General features: G+C 44.0%; 2 protein-coding genes across 2 annotated transcripts; both read left to right on the forward strand.

Moving 5' to 3' along the window:
• Window positions 1-7,248: 7,248 nt before the first annotated feature.
• Window positions 7,249-10,491, forward strand: LOC123086258 (protein ALP1-like). The gene is made up of 2 exons (XM_044507971.1): window positions 7,249-7,709; window positions 9,205-10,491. Exons 1-2 carry the CDS (start codon window positions 7,577-7,579, stop codon window positions 10,239-10,241), a joined length of 1,170 nt encoding a protein of 389 aa, XP_044363906.1. The 5' UTR covers window positions 7,249-7,576; the 3' UTR covers window positions 10,242-10,491.
• Window positions 10,492-13,357: 2,866 nt separating this feature from the next.
• On the forward strand, window positions 13,358-14,255 carry LOC123086259 (osmotin-like protein). The gene has a single exon (XM_044507972.1). It carries the CDS (start codon window positions 13,413-13,415, stop codon window positions 14,106-14,108), a length of 696 nt encoding a protein of 231 aa, XP_044363907.1. The 5' UTR covers window positions 13,358-13,412; the 3' UTR covers window positions 14,109-14,255.
• Window positions 14,256-17,843: the final 3,588 nt, after the last annotated feature.

Below are 17,843 nucleotides of genomic sequence, written 5' to 3' on the forward strand. Positions count from 1 at the left end.
CATGACGTCAGTTGTGGTGGGGGGCCCGAGCGAAAGGCAGGGGCGGCTACCCACTTGGCACTTCGGGGAGCTGTGATATAAAATCACTCCCGCTGCCACAAACTGGACACCTCTAGGAAGGAACCCTCTGGCCATGGAGCATCAGCGCTTTTGCTTATTACGGCACCTCCGCACTCTGCGTGTCGCCCCTCGATCATCTTCGGCTTCACATTGAAGGTCTTGAGCCACATACCGAAGTGAGGGGTAATGCGGAGGAAGGCCTCACATACGATGATGAACGACGAGATGTGAAGGAGAGAATCCGGGGCCAGATCATGGAAATCCAGCCCATAATAAAACATGAGCCCCCTAATAAAGGGATCCAGAGCGAGGCCTAGTCCTTGGAGGAAGTGAGCGATGAACACAACACTCTCGTTGGGTTCGGGAGTGGGGATGACCTGCCCTCAGGCAGGCAGCCTATGCGAAATTTCGGTGGTCAGATATCTGGCCTCTCTCAGCTTCTTGATGTCCTCCTCTGTGACAGACGAAGGCATCCACCAACCTTGAAGGTTTGATCCGGACATGGTTGAAGGTCCGAAGCGCCTGACCTAAGCCTGGGGTGTTGGAACTCAAGGCGGGTGGAGGATTCGATTGAGCACGAGAGGAAAAAAGGATAGGTCTTGGCCTCTTTATAAAGAGGGTGAATGTCAAGCGTCCTCCTCGCGGCCGTTTTAGACTTGCCTAAAATCGAGGAATCATACCAACGGGAACGAGTGGGTTACCCACGTCCGTATTGATGAGAATCCCGTAATAAGGGGGACATGATCTCTGCTGCGACAAGACGTGTCAAGGAAACCGCCTCGCAATATGTGCAGTGCTGGTTGGAAAAAACGGTTCGGATAATGACCGGGCCATGACATAATGTCGTGCTGTCAAAACGCGTCAGCAGATTAGATTTGTGGAAATATTATTCTCTCTATGGTGGTATGTGAAAATTGTTTTGCAGAGCTGGACACTATCCCTGGGTTCAAAATCTCCTGTGGAGTATTCGGAGGAGGAACCCACCTTGCAATGCCGAAGACAATACTGCGCGCCGGACTCATCATCATTGAAGCCTGGTTCAAGGGCTACTGAGGGAGTCCTGGATTAGGGGGTCTCCGGACAACTGGACTATATCCTTTGGCCGGACTGTTGGACTATGAAGATACAAGATTGAAGACTTCCTCCGTATCCGGATGGGACTCTCCTTGGCGTGGAAGGCAAGCTAGGCAATACGGATATGTAAATCTCCTCCCTTGTAACCGACTCTGTGTAACCCTAGCCCCCTCCGGTGTCTATATAAACCGGAGGGTTTAGTCCGTAGGACAACATACAATCATACCATAGGCTAGATTCTAGGGTTTAGCCTCTACGATCTCGTGGTAGATCAACTCTTGTAATACTCATATAATCAAGAACAATCAAGCAGGATGTAGGGTATTACCTCCATCAAGAGGGGCCGGACCTGGGTAAACATCATGTCCCCTGCCTCCTGTTACCATCCGCCTTAGACGCACAGTTCGGGACCCCCCGAGATCCGTCGGTTTTGACACCGACACCCATCCTCCTCCTCCCTCCACATCCCACATGGCCTGACCGCTGGCACGAGCGCGACACCTTCCACCCAAAATCACCAACCCCTCCACCAAATAAGCGCCAGCCTAAGCCATGGTGCATGCAGTATAGCTAGGACCTCAAGGAGCATTTGGCGGTGGAGAAGCAAATCGCGGCCGCACGCGCGAATGAGGTCGCGATGGCTGCCATTAGTGTCGCCCCCCAGATCTTGAAGAAGCACCTTGCCATTTGCTAGCTACGCCGGTTATGCATGCTCGGTTTACCCGTTGCATGTGCTGCTCCTGCCTTTCCTTCACAAATTCTAGTGAATTGTACTATCTAATTTTACCATGCAATCTGTTGCTCTAGTGTATATGTTCAATATGTCATGCAGTGTGGTGCTCACTTAGTAATTGTTTTGTTAATTAGTTGTCGTCTTCATTTAACAGTTTGGTTCAAATATGCAAATGTGATGTTCAATTCTTCAGGCTGCAATTTTGTATTGTCTTTCATGTGAGAAATAAATCGAATTTATCTTTACAAAATTGTGGGTGCATTCTGTTATTGTATACCACGTGAGGAATAAATTGAATTTGGTTGTAGTAAATACATGAGAAACAAATACAATTGCTACAATTGGCTGTAGTTAACTGTTTGGTTAACTGTCTGATCTTCTATTAGGAGTATGTTATATTGTGCAATGTGGTGTTCAGTTAATGTTTGGTTCATTTGTTGTGGTGTTTAGTTAACTGCTTGGTTCAATGTTATATTGTGCAATGTGGTGCTCAATTAATGTTTGGTTCATTTGTTGTGGTGTTTAGTTAACTGCTTGGTTCAATTCTGCAATGCGATGTCCAATTGTCATGGGTAGAATTTTGTATTGTTGTGCATGTGAGGAATAAATCGAATTTGGCTGCACTTAATACATGAGAAACATATACAAGTGCTATATTTCCTAGTTCTTAATCATGCTTGGTTTGGATAAATGGGGTTTCCCTGTGGCTTGAATTAATCTGATGAATCTGCAATGTGATTATTTTTCATCAACATATTTTACTCATAGCATGCGAACTCTTACTTAACCTGATGACTAACTACCTTATATGTGTTGCAGGGAAACAATGGGAAGCACTGAGGTTTACAATCAAAGTTAGCACGTGCATGGTCCGTTGTCTAATAGCACATTATTATGCAATTGCAGGAACCATTCTAATATTTAGGTTCTTAACAATTTGGTCTTGCACATGTAGGTCCTGCTGTCAGAGGTTTTGACCCACTGTTCGACCCTTTTTGCATATGGGGAAATGAGTTGTCCATGAATATCAGTCAAGTCAAGAAACTCAAAAAGATTGTTAGGATAAATAAATTAGTGACAAAAAATAAAAAGATCTTTGTCTGCACAATGAAGAAGACATCAGTTCACTACAGGATGGTACTAACTATTATACCTTGCCTTTTTCTATTCATTTGCCCCATTTCCAATATAGAGAAGATATATATGCACATCCTTGTTTTCAGGCCTTTCCAAAGTAGTTCATTGATGATTACCTCTCAAACCACCTGTATGGTCAGGAGGCGGGGAAGGTATTCATACAACACCTACGGTTCAATATTGAAGTGTTTCTGAAGAGGACGAAGGATGGACGGTCAATCATCCACAGGCACTAGCCTAAAGTTACAAAGACCTTCAACATCAATGAAGTCTCAATATTCGCCTTCTGCTTCAGCAGTTTTCCAGATGAGATACATTTGTCTATGTACCGTCTATGATGCTAATTTTGAAAGGTTATAGATGTTGCATGTGAAAAATGGTCCTGGTTTAGTTGTGTAATAGGGTAGCTGAGTGTTGAAGCTATATGATGTTGTACTCTGATGTATTTCAATTATGAAAATAAAATATATTGTGTGCTTAATATGAACTGTCAATTAGATTAATAAATGGATTATGAATAATCGGATAATTAGCCTACTAGTGATGAATTAGCCTGCTAATTGGGTTTTGCTATTGCAAACGGTTGTTAAAAAAATACCGTGGGCGATGACCTCAGGCAACGCACACAGTTTCTAGGAATAAACCGTGTTGGATCAATGAACAATCACACACGACCTTCTCTTGAAAACTGTTTGCGTTAGGCCACCTTGCGCGAACGTTTACCACATAAAAACTGTGTGTGATGGACAACCTTTGCTACACAGTTTCTTCCATGGACCGTGTGTGATATATTCAATAACGCAAGCGATTTAATGTGAAAAATTGTGTGTGGTGTACCTGTGAACGGAAACGTTTTCCTTCGAGCGACTCTATGGGATATACATACGAACGAAAACGTTTAGCGGGGACTGACTGTGTGGGATGTACTTGCGACCGAAAACAATTTTGCCGTATAATTGTATTTTTAGCTCTACTATACATATTTCCGTATTTGAGCGCTCGCCGGTCGCACATGATCTCATTTTGCCGAACGTGTGTGCCAGGAGGGCATATCCCCGACGGTTTCTGGGTCGTGTGGGAAGGACCCCCCTATCGCCCACACTCACTTGGCGACGGTTCCAGATGCCGTCACGGAAAAGGGTTTTAAACCGTTTGTTTAGGAGCTCGTTGTACTAGTGGCATTACTCTGTTCTTCATAAACGTAATACTCTAGATGCAGGAAGGAGTCGGTCAATGTGTGGAGTAATAGTAGTAGATGCAGAATCGTTTCGGTCTACTTGACACAGACGTGATACCTATATTTCATAATCATTGCCTTATATATCGTCATAACTTTGCACTTTTCTATCAATTGCTCGACAACAATTTGTTCACCCACCGTATTATTTTCTATCTTGAGAGAAGCCTCTAGTGAAACATATGGCCCCCAGGTCTATTTTCCTTCATATTGGTTCCTGATCTACTATTTTGCAAACTTTTACTTTCCGATCTATAAACCAAAAAACCCCAAAATATTTACTTTATCTTTTGTTTAGTTTTATCTATCTTTATCAGATCTCACTTTTCTAAGTGACCGTGAAGGGATTGACAACCCCTTTATCGCGTTGGGTGCAAGTTATTTGATTGTTTGTGCAGGTATTGTGATTTGTGCGTTGTCTCTGACTGGATTGATACCTTGGTTCTCTAACCGAGGGAAGTACTTATCTCTACTTTGCTGCATCACCCTTTCCTCTTCAAGGGAAAAACCAACGCAAGCTCAAGAAGTAGCAAAAACCTACCAGTTCTGAGATCTTTGTGAAAAGAATAGATGATGCACTAAAATTTGTAATAAATACCTAATGTGGAGTATATTTTTCACCATTAAATACGTCTACAATTGGAAGGTACAATCACCATGTTTGTGCCTCGATATACTTATGAAAATTCTTATGATTATATAGTTTAAATGGATCAGCGCAATTGCCGCATGCCATACTACTATTGCCTTAATGCCTCCACATATTCACGTCATGAAACACCTTTCATTATTACAAATAGATATGTGCAACAACGCGCGCAATTGATGATCTAGTATACACATAACATTAGTAGGGTTTTACCTCTATCAGAGGACCTAAACTTGGTAAACTCGCCTCATTGTTCCCTTTTGACCTAATCACCACACCGGGATAACCTACCAAGGGATCTGTTGAATCATCTCCGACACTCCCGGACTCCTAGATGTTGAAAACATGGGAGTTGCTACTTTGGTGATTTGTGTGTTGAGCTTTCCACCATAGTAACCGCATGTAAGCGAATGTCATTCCACATTTCTACCATCGGTATGCACTGAAAGCAAAGATACATTGCGTCCTCTATCGGTTGATGACAAATTGGACATTGTCCATCCGATCCAACATGGAGGTTGCATAAGATTGATTTCAGTGGAAGAAGGCCACGAAATTCCCTTGACCCAAATATCTTTATCTCGCTTCTTATGTTCCATTTCCAAAAAGGCTCCACGCTGGATTGGTGTGAGATGTTCCTTGTCCATTCGTCCTAGGGTTACCTCCACTGAACTGGTGTTCCCTTTCTCTATGGTGTATTGTACAGACCGTGAAATTCTAGTTTTGGTATAGTGCCATGACATGATCTTCAAAGGCATCTACACTGAGTAGAATATGTAGTATACATCATGCACCAATGGGTAGAAACATTGGGTTGACTATATCAAGATCCCATGTTCCATAGTTGGGTCAATCAAATCACTGCTAGTAATCACTTTACGAGTGGGGCTTGAAGGAATTAATGTATCTTCCCATATATTTATATTTTCTCCATTACCAACTTGAAAAATGCCCCTCCTCCTCTCGAATGTTTGGGTTCTAGCAACAATACTTAGCCACGTGAAAGAGGAAATCATATTCGGTCCAATATTAAGAAGGCTACCATCAGTATAGTACTTGACACGAAAAACACAAGCACACAATGAGTCTAGTGAATCTGCGAGATGCCAAACTTGCTTTGCATGCATAGCAAAATTTGAAGAATGGAAAACGTGAAAACCCATACCACCTTCACTCTTGGGTAGGTAAGCTTCCACTAGGTAGTCCAATGCACTTTCTTTCCTTGATCAGAACCTCCTCACCAAAACTTAAAGATTGCATCCGCCATTTTCCTTACAAACTCCTTTAGGTAACTTGAAAACCGACATGCCAAAAACTAAAATTGATTGTGCAACACCTTTAACTGAATTTTCCTTTCCTCTAATTGACAACATTTCTCTTTCCACCCTCACAATCTCATACAAATTATCTCTATGAAGTGCCTGAAGCAATCACTCCTGTTAGCTTCAACTAACATCGATAAACCAAGATATTTATAAGAGAGTACCTTAGTGTTAATATTAAGAATTCTACAAATACCTGCTTTCAAACCCACATCGGTATTAGTGTTGGAAAAAAGTTTGATTTGTTCACAGTCACCAATTGTCTCAAATTTCTACAATACCTATCCAAAGCTTCTTATGGCGAAGTGGCTTTACTCAAATAAGTTTTCATGAGAATTAGAGAATCATCAGCAAAACAACGAGTGAAATTGACAGTGCAGTTTCTACCCGCTCTGATATCATCCATGCCACCAACTTCCACTGCATACAATAAAAATAAATAAGAGAGAGGGGATCCCCTTGTCGAACCCCTCCGAAGAAAAAAAAAACCCTTCCCTTTCATGATCATTGACCCTTATCATGTATTTAACCAATCGATACAAGCCATCATCAATTTTACCCATGCCATGTCAAACCCCATCTTAATCATCATGTTCTCCAAGAAAACCTAACATATACGCCTCATGTATGTCAAGCTTAATTGCACACAAACCTTCTTTCCCCTTTCTCTTGTTCTTCACGGAAACTCATTCAACATGTTTATAAAACTACTCTTTAGTTACACTCGTTGACTCATAATCACAAACCCGTGTAACATAAAACCAACTAGCTTTTCGTAGATAACCGTCATAGCCATTATTTCCTTATACTTAATGAAAATACATAGCACATATCTTGTTCACATTTATAAAGAAAGAAACCATTCCGCTCCTCCGGCTATGATCGTCGAAATGTACACCCCCCACAACATACACAAACACACTCAAATTAAACATTCATCATGCATCGTACACAGTCATACGCACCTTGTTATTTTTTTCCGGTGACATCAAAGACACCGCAAAAAAAGAAAGAAAAAAGACACACCTATACGGATGCACAAATACTCAAAGCCTGTCTCTCCCATCTAGCCATCTCCCTCTCCTCTTCCTCCCCCGGCGTCTCCTTCCTTGCGTTGCCCCTTGCTTCCGTCACGAAGCCATACCGTACACGCTCGTCGTCCCCAGCAACTCCCCATGCCCTGCACCCTCTGCATGCCGAGCGACTGCGCGGGCCCCGCCGCCGCCACCTCGCCGCTGACGCAGTCGTGACACCCGCTGCGCTGTTCCCCCCGTGTCCACCCCACCCCTGGTTCTTGATTTCACCAGGTCCCATCAGATTACTCGCTCCTCCTGATTCATCCGGTCCGAGACTCCGTGTTCGTCATGGCGCCGCTTCGCGGGGCCAAGCGCCGCAAGAAGGCGGCGGCGGAGAAGAAGGCCGCAATGGCGGCCGCGGCGGCGGGGCAGGGTGCGCCTGGCGGCGACTGGTGGGATGGCTTCTGCATGAGGATGGCAGGTGCGTCCCTCTTCGGTGCTCGCGGCCGTACGTCTCGACGAGATTTGTTTGTGCAGATTCTGTGCCTCGCGAGCATTTGTTTTCTTTCTTTTTGTCATGCCACTTAGATCTAATTATGACTCGGGCTTAAATTCTTGGGACTAATCTTGTGGTCTGTCGATCTTGTTAGAAGCTACTCCTGATAAATGCGATGGTACTGCACAGGTTGGAACAATGCCACTGGCTCAGTAGTTGCTGAGCAGGGTGCCATGTTGAGCACCGATGTCGCATCGTGGTAGACCAACGGCGATGCTTCAGTTTTAGGTCTGATTTTAGAATGGGTCATCGGTTGCGCAAACTCAGCTTTCAGTTGTTGGCCTGTGTTCTTACTGATTACTGATTACTGGGCAGTCATCCGATGTCGGGTCGTCTAACGAATTTGGTACACTTTTAGTGCAAATGATAGTTCATTTCATTACGTACTCTAGTCAGTGCTTCAATGTTCTCCATCCAAGCTGATTGAGAATCTTGCTTCATATTCCATCAATTCAGAGCCCGTTTAACAGCACAACATATTTTGAACAAGAGTCCATGTGAATTCATTTATTTGCTGTACAGAAAAGCTCCTGCTCTTGGGTATCAGTGTCAAATGAACTTTTTATTTTGGGTCTAACTTTTACCTTAAATTTAACTAAGAAATTATGAATTATATGTAACAAAAAAATATATATCATTGGACTCTTTTTCCGAATACGAAAGCAATAGTTCACTTTTTGTAGCATACGACCTATATTTTGCTAATCAAATTCATGGTCAAAAGTTGATCCAAAGTACGAGAGGGCCTTACATACCTGACGGGAGGGAGTAGTTTTAACTCATTTTAGATGATAGGACATTGCATTTGTTTAATTGTTTCCTGGGCACTTGTGTTGTCGAACATATTTTCTTAGAAGTTACAATAATTCTCATTTCCTAACTAAGTGAAGTAAAATATGGTATGAAGGGCATTCTCCACAGGGAGTCTCTTTGCTATTTCTGACTATCTTTGGAAGGAGATGACTCCTAACTAAACACCGGCAACCCTCAAAACTTATTTCTGGGCTATCTTTTAGAGATCAAACATTCTTTTCCTGAATTTTTTTAGTTTGCTGCAAACAAGTTCAAGTAGCAACTTGATGTTTCATTCAAGTTACTACTTGGTATATGATGCATTTTGTGCAATATAGAATCGTCAACGTGACATGGCTGACATATAGTGCTTACTGAATGTGAAACTTTAGTTTTAGCAAGTACTAGTTGTATAGCCCTTGCCAAAAAAATAATATTAGTTGTATGAGCTGTGTAATGGCTATATCTTGATTTGATCTCCACCTGACAAAAAGCTTAATGTGCAAGTTTATTGAATATATAGAACAGCATTTAATTATGAATCCATATGCTATTGATGGAGTCTATTTTAACACTATCATAATAGTAAGTTCTGGGTTTTGTAACCAGTTTTACATTTTCTTCTCAGGAACATTATCCTCTGCGGAGGACGCACACAGATTTGAGTCTCTCTTTAAAATGCCCAGAAAAACTTTCAACTATGTTTGCAGCTTGGTAAAAGATGATATGATGGTAAGGGCTAGCAGCTACACCTTTATCGATGGGACGGTGCTGTCTTTAGAAGATCGAGTAGCTGTTGCTCTGAGAAGGTTGAACTCTGGTGGGTCGCTGGTGACCGTAGGAACCTCTGTTGGTGTGAACCACTCGACTGTCTCTCTGATAACTTGGAGATTTGTTGAAGCTGTGGAGGCACGAGCAGGCCACCACTTACGCTGGCCAGACTCGGATGAGATGGCGATGATCAAATCCAAGTTTGAGAAGATCCATGGTTTGCCAAACTGCTGTGGTGTAGTAGACACAACTCACATCATTATGTGTCTCTCTTCAGCTGAACCAAACTGCAAGGTGTGGCTAGACCACGAGAAGAATTACAGCATGGTATTGCAGGCTGTCATTGATCCTGATATGAGGTTCACAGACATTGTAACCGGTTGGCCAGGTAGCATGAAAGAGTCGAGTATTTTACACAGCTCTGGTCTCTTCAGGCTGTGCGAGAACGGTGCACGGTTGAATGGCAGCAAACTGACGGTATCAGACGGGTCAGAAGTTGGGGAATACGTAATTGGTGATGCAGGATACCCTCTTCTCCCGTGGCTGTTCACTCCTTACCAGGAGAATGACCTCTCAGAATTGAAAGTGGAATTCAATAAGAGACACTCTGCAGCCAGAACAGTCGCGCTGAAGGCGCTGGCGAGGTTCAAGGACACATGGAAGTTCCTGCAGGGAGAGATGTGGCGCCCCGACAAGCATAAGCTGCCTCGGATAATCCATGTGTGCTGTCTGTTGCATAACATAGTGATAGACATGGAGGAGGATGCAGCCATGGACGACGCTCATATATCAGATGATCATGACGCTAATTACAGGCAGCAAGTGTGCCAGTTATCAGATGAGAAGGCTGTCAGGATGAGAGACAAACTGTCCGAGCACTTGAACAGCAGTTGACAGAAGAGCTGGATGAAGAATTGAATGTAGGTGCTGCTGTTGATTCCGTCCGTTGCAGGCTTGCAGCTTAGGCTTTGGCTGCATAGTTTTGCGGAGTTTTGGCCAATCTTGACTGATGAAACTCGGTTGTAATCTTAGAGCCGTAGTCCATGCCAATTCGATCTGGCTCATTTGATTTTTTTTATCATCTTGTTGGTGCTCAATGAATATTGCTCTTTACAAGATCGACTATCAACTGTCCCTTTCGGCAGGCGTTTGGAAGCAGCATCAAACATATTCCCTCCGTTCACAAATATAAGATGGTTTGGATACTGAATATAGATTACATGCGGGCAGAAATGAGTGAACAAACACAATCAAACGTGTCTATACATTTGATTCAGAAAAAGTTAGAACATCTTATATTTGTGAATGGAGGGAGGAGTTTACAAGCAACAGAAATTTGTATGGCTCTTTGATTCATTTGATTATTACAATTTCATAGGGAAAACGTCAGATTACAAAGAAAAAAAATTGCGATTACAAATTTATGATGTTGCCCATCTTAAATCGTATTTTAAGGCCTCCTTTAGTTTGTAGGAAATATGTAGGGTAGGATGTAAGGCGCTTGAGGTTACTTGGGCCCGGATGCAGCAACTGTCGCAGAATGTAAGGCACTTGAGGTTGATTTATCAAAACTGGATGTGGTTCACTGCTTCCGTGAAGCCAATGGTGTTGCCGATATGCTTGCGAAAAACTCCCTCTGTAATAGCTCATTTGGGTATTGGGATGGTCCCATACCAGACTTTATTTCTCATCTCGTTTTTCATGATCTTACCATTATATGAGGAATAAAGTTATTTACCCGTAAAAAAAATGTAGGGTAGGATTTTTGAAGGAAATTTTTCTGTAGAGTCCTTTAGTTTTTAGGAATGAATTTCTATTCCTATGTAAGATTGGTTCATATCCTTCACTTTTCAAGGGGGAGAAAATATTAGCTCAGACCTAATGGAAAATTTTCTATGCTATAAACCAAGTGGCATTTCTTCTCTATAGGAACTGAGGTACATGTCATCTTATTTTCTATGACTTTCGTATTTTTTATGGATTTTCTATCCTATGAACCAAAGAAGGCCTAAGGGCCTCTTTGATTCAAAGGATTTTCATGGAAATTTTAAATGACCGGAATGGATGGTCATTTGTTCATAGGATTGAATCCTACATGATTTCTTTCTTCTAAAGATTCATTCATACTAAATTTCATAGGAATTTTGGCATCCATGCAAACCTCTTGGTAAGAATCTTTGTTTTCATGTGATGCTATCAAACAAACCAAAATCTTACAGGATTCAAATAGTCATGGCATGACAATCTTAGGGCTCCTTTGGTTCAAAGGAAAAGTGGAGGAAATTTTCCTTTGATCTCAGTTTCAAAGGAAAAACACATCTTGGACCTCTTTTCAAATTTCTATGCACGAAGAACGAGAAAAGGATCCTTAGTGGCATAATAGCATTCTAACTAAACAGTTTCATGTGATTGGACTTTAATTTGACCATGTTCATTAGAATTCTTGTGTTATTTAATTCATGTGAACCAAACACCAAAACTCACAGAATTCATGTGTTGAGCAATCCTGTGTGTTTGTGCATGAATTCCTATCATATTCCTTTGTTTTTTTATATTCTCTTGTTTTTAGAATCTAGTGAAGCAAAAGAGCCCTTATGTTTTCCCTATTCCCATGTTTATGGAATCCTCCAAATCAAAGAGGGCCCAACACTTGATTACCATGTGAAAGTCATACAAATGTTTATTCAATGACAACATGCAAAACCATTGAGCTAGTAGAGGTTTTCCCCTCTTCTGTTCTTTCTTTGTTATTGTGCTCAAAGGCTCACATTTTCATGTTTTTGAGACATTCTGTGTCTGTTCTTTGGAGATGTTTTTCGCTATTCCTTATTTTTTGAGTTGTCATACGTGTTAGCCCATGTCATTTCATGTGTGTTTTCTTACGGGGATTTTGTCATCATGTCATTGTTTTAATAGGTTTTAGGACAAACGCAATTATGTTTTAGGGCGTGGAAATATTTCTCTCCCACATCCTTGCTCTCAACAACTTCCATTATTGTATTAGCCCATAATTTTTTCTGTTGCACCTTTATTGACCTCACTGTTTTTTCTTCTCTATCACCGTTTGCTATTGTTTTCATGGATATTAGCCACCTTTTCATGTTTCTATGATGTCATGGGTTTGGATAGGTTTAATTGTCTCATTTTCACGGACCAATAATTTTTCCTGGTTTGTTGCTTATAGCATTTGTTAATGTTTTCATTGGTGTTAGTCCACATCATTTGACGTCTTCATACCTATATTTTATACAGAGAGGTCTTTCCAACATGTCATTGTTTCCATATTCTATTTCTTCCACAGGTGTTAGCCCACTTGCATATGTGCTCGCCTTTGCTTCTTGTATTGCTGCCATTTTTTTACAATTTCTTCCGTTTCGTTGATGATTTCTTTCATTGGGGTTATGTGAATCTTTTCCCATCTCTCTCTCTCTCTCTCTCACTCTCTCTCTCTCTCTCTCCTCCAAATATCTATTAATTTCAGGTTCATACTATTTGATACTCCCTTCGTTCATTATTATAAGGTGGTGTTTTCAATATGAACTCTGAAATGAGTAAATAAACACACTAAAATATGTGTGTATTCATTCAATAGAAAAATAGAACACATTGTAATAGTGAACGGAGGGAGTCCATCGCAAAAAAAAGAAAAGAACGGAGGGAGTACTTGTTATGACAACTTGCCGTCATATTCACATTCACCGATGTTTATGTACGGATTCGGGCTATGAAAGGTGAACCCACTCCAAATTTGGCAACTAGATATATCGGGTTTTCTTTTTTGACAAAAACTGGATATACGGTTGGTGTTCAAATGTAAATACAGATTTGTGGTTGATCAAGAGCATAAACAATTAGTTGGATTTCCACTGTCCATCCAAAGCATGAGAAATTAAGTTAGTTGGAGGCGCCAACTCTGCCGATGGATGCATGCTTCCTTACACGCAACCATGCATGCATGCATGCCTTTTTTGCCACCTAACCACCACAATTTTACCTCTCTTATATACTCCATGAGGGGGGCTATGATCAACATCGGTACTTAGGTTGTGATCCCTTCACTGCGCCATGCCCACATCCAAGGCATTTCTCATCTTGGTGCTCGCCGTGCTCACTCCCATGGCGGCGACCTCCCAGGACACGGCGACGAACCTCACCCTCCACAACCTGTGCGCGTACCCTGTGTGGCCGCTCATCACTCCGAACATCGGCCTCCCCGCCATCCCCGACCTGGACGACGCCGCCAGCCGCCTCGACGGGGGCGGAGAGGGGCTCGTCACCCTGGCGTTCCCTTCCGGCGCGTGGTCCGGCCGCGTCGTGGCGCGCACCGGCTGCAGCAGCAGCGATGACTACGACTCCTCCTCCCCCTCCTCCTCCTCGACGGCGGCGGTGGCCAGGTGCGTCACGGGCATGCCGCCGGCGCCGGTGACGGTGGCGCAGGTGAGCGTGCACGGGTCCGGCGGGCTGGCGGAGTACAGCGTGAGCCTGGTGGACGGGTTCAACCTGCCGGTGATGGTGACGCCGCACGGGTTCGAGCAGGGCCGGCAGTGCCCGTCCCTCGGCTGCGCCGTGGACCTCGACGTGGACTGCCCCCGCGACGCCAGGGCCCCCGCCGGCGGGTGCAGGGCCCAGGGTCAGGGGCACTTCTTCAAGGAGAGGTGCCCGGACACTCGGACGACGCCGACGGACGTGGAGGCCACGCCACAGCGCTGCCTCCAGCCCGGCGAGCTCAAGATCGTCTTCTGCCCCGATTCTTCCGACTAGTCACTTGCTACCACACACACTAGGCTAGCTAGACCGGCTGTGTGTCACTCACGATGCCGGTTATATAATAAGCTAAGCGATTGATTGCTGATTCGCTAAGCCAGATTCAACCGAATAATATGTTAACTATTCTTCTTCCGCTTGGACTGATCTTGAGCACTTGACCCGGTCTGATTGATCTCGCCATGTTTAGCATAGAAAAACAAGGAAAATAAACCGTAGCAGGCTTAGTTTGTGTTGTTGCTACTAGCTTCCAAGCACAAGGGAACAGATGCAGGTCGCCATCAGTGGCATCAGCGACGCGCATCGACTATCGACCGTGCAGCTTCGTAACCATCGTCGCTCTCGGGTTGTCCGGTAGCTTGCATCTGTCGACCGATTAATGTTCCGTCCATGGCTCATTCCACCTCGATCGGAGCTTCCTAGCCTAGGTAGTACGTAGGTACACACATCACATGAAGTGGTTCAACATGAGCTCGTCCACGTACAGGTCGCCGGTGTTCATCGGCCTCCTGGTGGTGATGTCCGTGGCCTTGGTGCTCCTTCTGCACCACTGCATCCTCGTCAGCTGCTGCAACGGCGAGAGGATCCGCAGGCGCAGCCGCCGGCGAGGTGCCACGGCGCGGCAGCATGAACAGCAGCCGGAAGAGAGCGTGGGCGACCTGAGCTCGTCGTCGCGGGTGCAGCTGGTGGCGAAGCCGGTGGTGTGCCGGTACCGGAAGGACGAGGAGTGGAGCGAGCCGACATGCCCGGTGTGCCTTGCGGACTTCGCGGACGGCGAGGCGGTGAGGGTGCTGCCGGAGTGCCTGCACTACTTCCACGCGGACTGCATCGACACCTGGCTCCGCGCCGGCAACACCAGCTGCCCGATGTGCCGCGCCGAGACCACGCCCACGCCATCGCCCAGCCCCGCCGGGTCACTCCACCACCAACTCTCCCTCGACATCTCCCTCGAGGACATCCTAATCCGCACGTAGAGATGGACGGCCGGCGGTGAACAGGAGGAAGAAGCAGAGTGTATGTGTATGTACTACATTGCTCTGTTTCGCTTCTAAATTCTAATCCGCACGTAGAGATGGGCGGCCGGCGGTGAACAGGAGGAAGAAGAGGTAGTGATCGATTCTTTTGTTAGAATTCGTTGAAGAAATACTGATAGTGTTGTGTGATTGGCACTAACTCTTTATTCGCTCTTAATTAAGAGTAATTCTGATATTTGAGAAGTTAATCTGCATATGAGATATTCTTCATTTCCCCCCATGTGAACTCACATTTTATGCTCATTTGATAGTAGTCACTTGGCTGATAGAATTTCAGCTCAGGATGTTGACAAGCTTATTAGAGACAATGGAAGAGTTACGTAAAGCTGCATGTTCTATGGAACGTAATAGCCTGATGGTTTTCTCATAGAGTTTTACCAGAAATTCTAGAGTTTGATAAAATGGATGCTTGATGATTTCCATAGAGATAATATCAACATTGCTAGGCTGAACGATGACATTATTACTTTATCCCTAAAACAAAAGAAGCCAAGGAAAAAGGAAATATGAAGACTTATATGTTTACTTAATGTTAGTTATAAAATTTCCACTAAGATTCTCATAAACAAACTTAGTGAGGTGGTGGGCTCTTCAATCCCCCCTATACAAACTGCTTTTACTAAAGACATGTATATTATGAAAGATGTCATAATTTTGCATGAGGCTACCGATACTATGCATGTTAAAAAAACAGAGTACTATTCTTTTCAAAGTTGACTTGGAGAAAGCATATGATAAAATCAGATGGTCTTTTGTTCCTAAGATGCTCTCCTTGAAAGGATTCCCAGATAGATGGAATGACTGGATTATTGGGACCATGTTGGAACAGAAGTTAATGACTATGCAAGTCCTTATTTTAATACTTTTATTAAAGGATTAAGACATGAAGATTCCATGTCCCCTTTAATTTTGATTTAGAAGCATATGCCCTGCTATTAATATGGATAATGCAAAAATATTGGGGTAATGGGGTTGTTAGGGGGTGCTAGAGAAAACTAGAGAAGGAGGGGCGAATATGTTGCAGTATGTAAATGACACGGTTTTCCTCCTGCATGCTGATATTTCTAGTGCTTAAAATCTTAAAATCATTATGTGCTTTTGAACAAATGTTTGGTTTCAAAATTAACTTCCTCAAGAGTGAATTTCCCTCTTTGGTGAAGCTACACGCGCATAGACACACACAGAGAGAAGAGAGAGATAGTTAATAGAGAGATTTTTACTTGTCAAGTGGGCGACTTACCTATGAAATATTTAGGTATCACACTTTAAAAATTAAGTATTAAACATAAAGATTGGAAACTGTTTGAAAACAAGAAAAAATGAAACTAGGTGTGCTTATTGGCAACTGATAATGCTTAGCACTGTTGGTAGGCTTGCTTTAGTGCAGTCTCCCCTTAGCAATATCCTCATTTTTATTATGTCCTTCTATCATATTCCCATACGGGCAAGGACTCCTTATCTTGTTATATAGAAGACCAAGATGGCTTATGACACACATCTTGCCTGTGTGTTAGCTCCCAACTTTCACGCGGCGAGTATACAGATTCTTTGCCCACGGTTCCTGCTCCGAGGAGGGGAGGGCCGATAGCTGGTGCTGATCGACGAGCACGAACACGTCGTTCACTCGCGCGGTTGGCGTGGTAGTAATCTTTTGATGGAGAGAAGGCTGTAGTTGGATTCATGTGCCATGTTGCCCGGGTTGGTGCGGTTCGGGGCATTGCGGTACATGAGTCAAAAGCGCACGTCGTGCATCTCGAAGTGGTTGAGGGCGGATGATGCATTGACTCCTCACTTTCAATTCCCCTTGTGTGTCAAGTGCTCAAACATTACCAAATATATACCCGTAACCACGTCAATGCGCACACACAAACCTAACACTTGCACAGACATGCCCATAAAGCACACATAGCCGTTGCGGCCTCTGGTCGATGTTGGGAACCATTGCATGAAAAACAAAAAATATTTGTACGCACATGCAAGATCTATCCATGGAGATGCATAGCAACGAGAGAGAAGAGTGTGTCTACGTACCCTCGTAGATTGTAAGTGAAAGCGTTTAGTAACACGGTTGATGTAGTCGAACTTCTTCGCGATCCAACCGATCGAGTACGGAACGTACAACACCTTCGCGTCCAGCACACGTTTAGCTCGATGACGTCCTCTACCTCCTTGATCCAGCAAGATGGCGAGGTAGTGGATGAGTTCCGGCAGCACGACGATGTGGTGACGGTGATGATGAAGCTATTTCCATAGGGCTTCGCCTAAGCACTATGAAAATATGACTGAGGGTGTAAAAGGTGGAGGGGGCGCCGCACACAGCTAAGACCATGTTCTCTTGTGCTAGGCACTGTTGACACACGAACACGTCACGTGTACCCTCGACACCGGGGGTGATGCACTGCAGCTCACGTCGAAGGAGACCCGACCGACAGGGCGATACGCAAGACAGTCGGCGGGTGCTTTTTAGACCCGAAACCCCGCACACCCAAGAGGGGCCTCGTCAGGGAGTGCAGCGGCAATGGGCTACCCTAGGTCGATTCTCTCGCCCCTAGAGCCTTGGGATTCGCAGCTCTCAAACTCGAGAACACAACGAAGAACGAGAGAGAAAAACGGTGGAGAGATAAAACGTAGATGAAAAAGTAGTATATTGATTTGCTCGATTGTGTGTTATTCAATCGGCCGTCACCCCCAACATATA

The sequence above is a fragment of the Triticum aestivum genome, chromosome 4A (assembly GCF_018294505.1).
Source record: "Triticum aestivum cultivar Chinese Spring chromosome 4A, IWGSC CS RefSeq v2.1, whole genome shotgun sequence".
NCBI lineage: Eukaryota > Viridiplantae > Streptophyta > Magnoliopsida > Poales > Poaceae > Triticum > Triticum aestivum.

Bases quoted from the DNA above. Each gene is read 5' to 3' on its own strand.
- LOC123086258 (XM_044507971.1), top strand. From the start codon at position 7,577: ATGGCGCCGCTTCGCGGGGCCAAGCGCCGCAAGAAGGCGGCGGCGGAG. The intron at 7,710-9,204 runs GTGCGTCCCTCT...TTTTCTTCTCAG, and splicing joins CTTCTGCATGAGGATGGCAG to GAACATTATCCTCTGCGGAG.
- LOC123086259 (XM_044507972.1), top strand. From the start codon at position 13,413: ATGCCCACATCCAAGGCATTTCTCATCTTGGTGCTCGCCGTGCTCACT.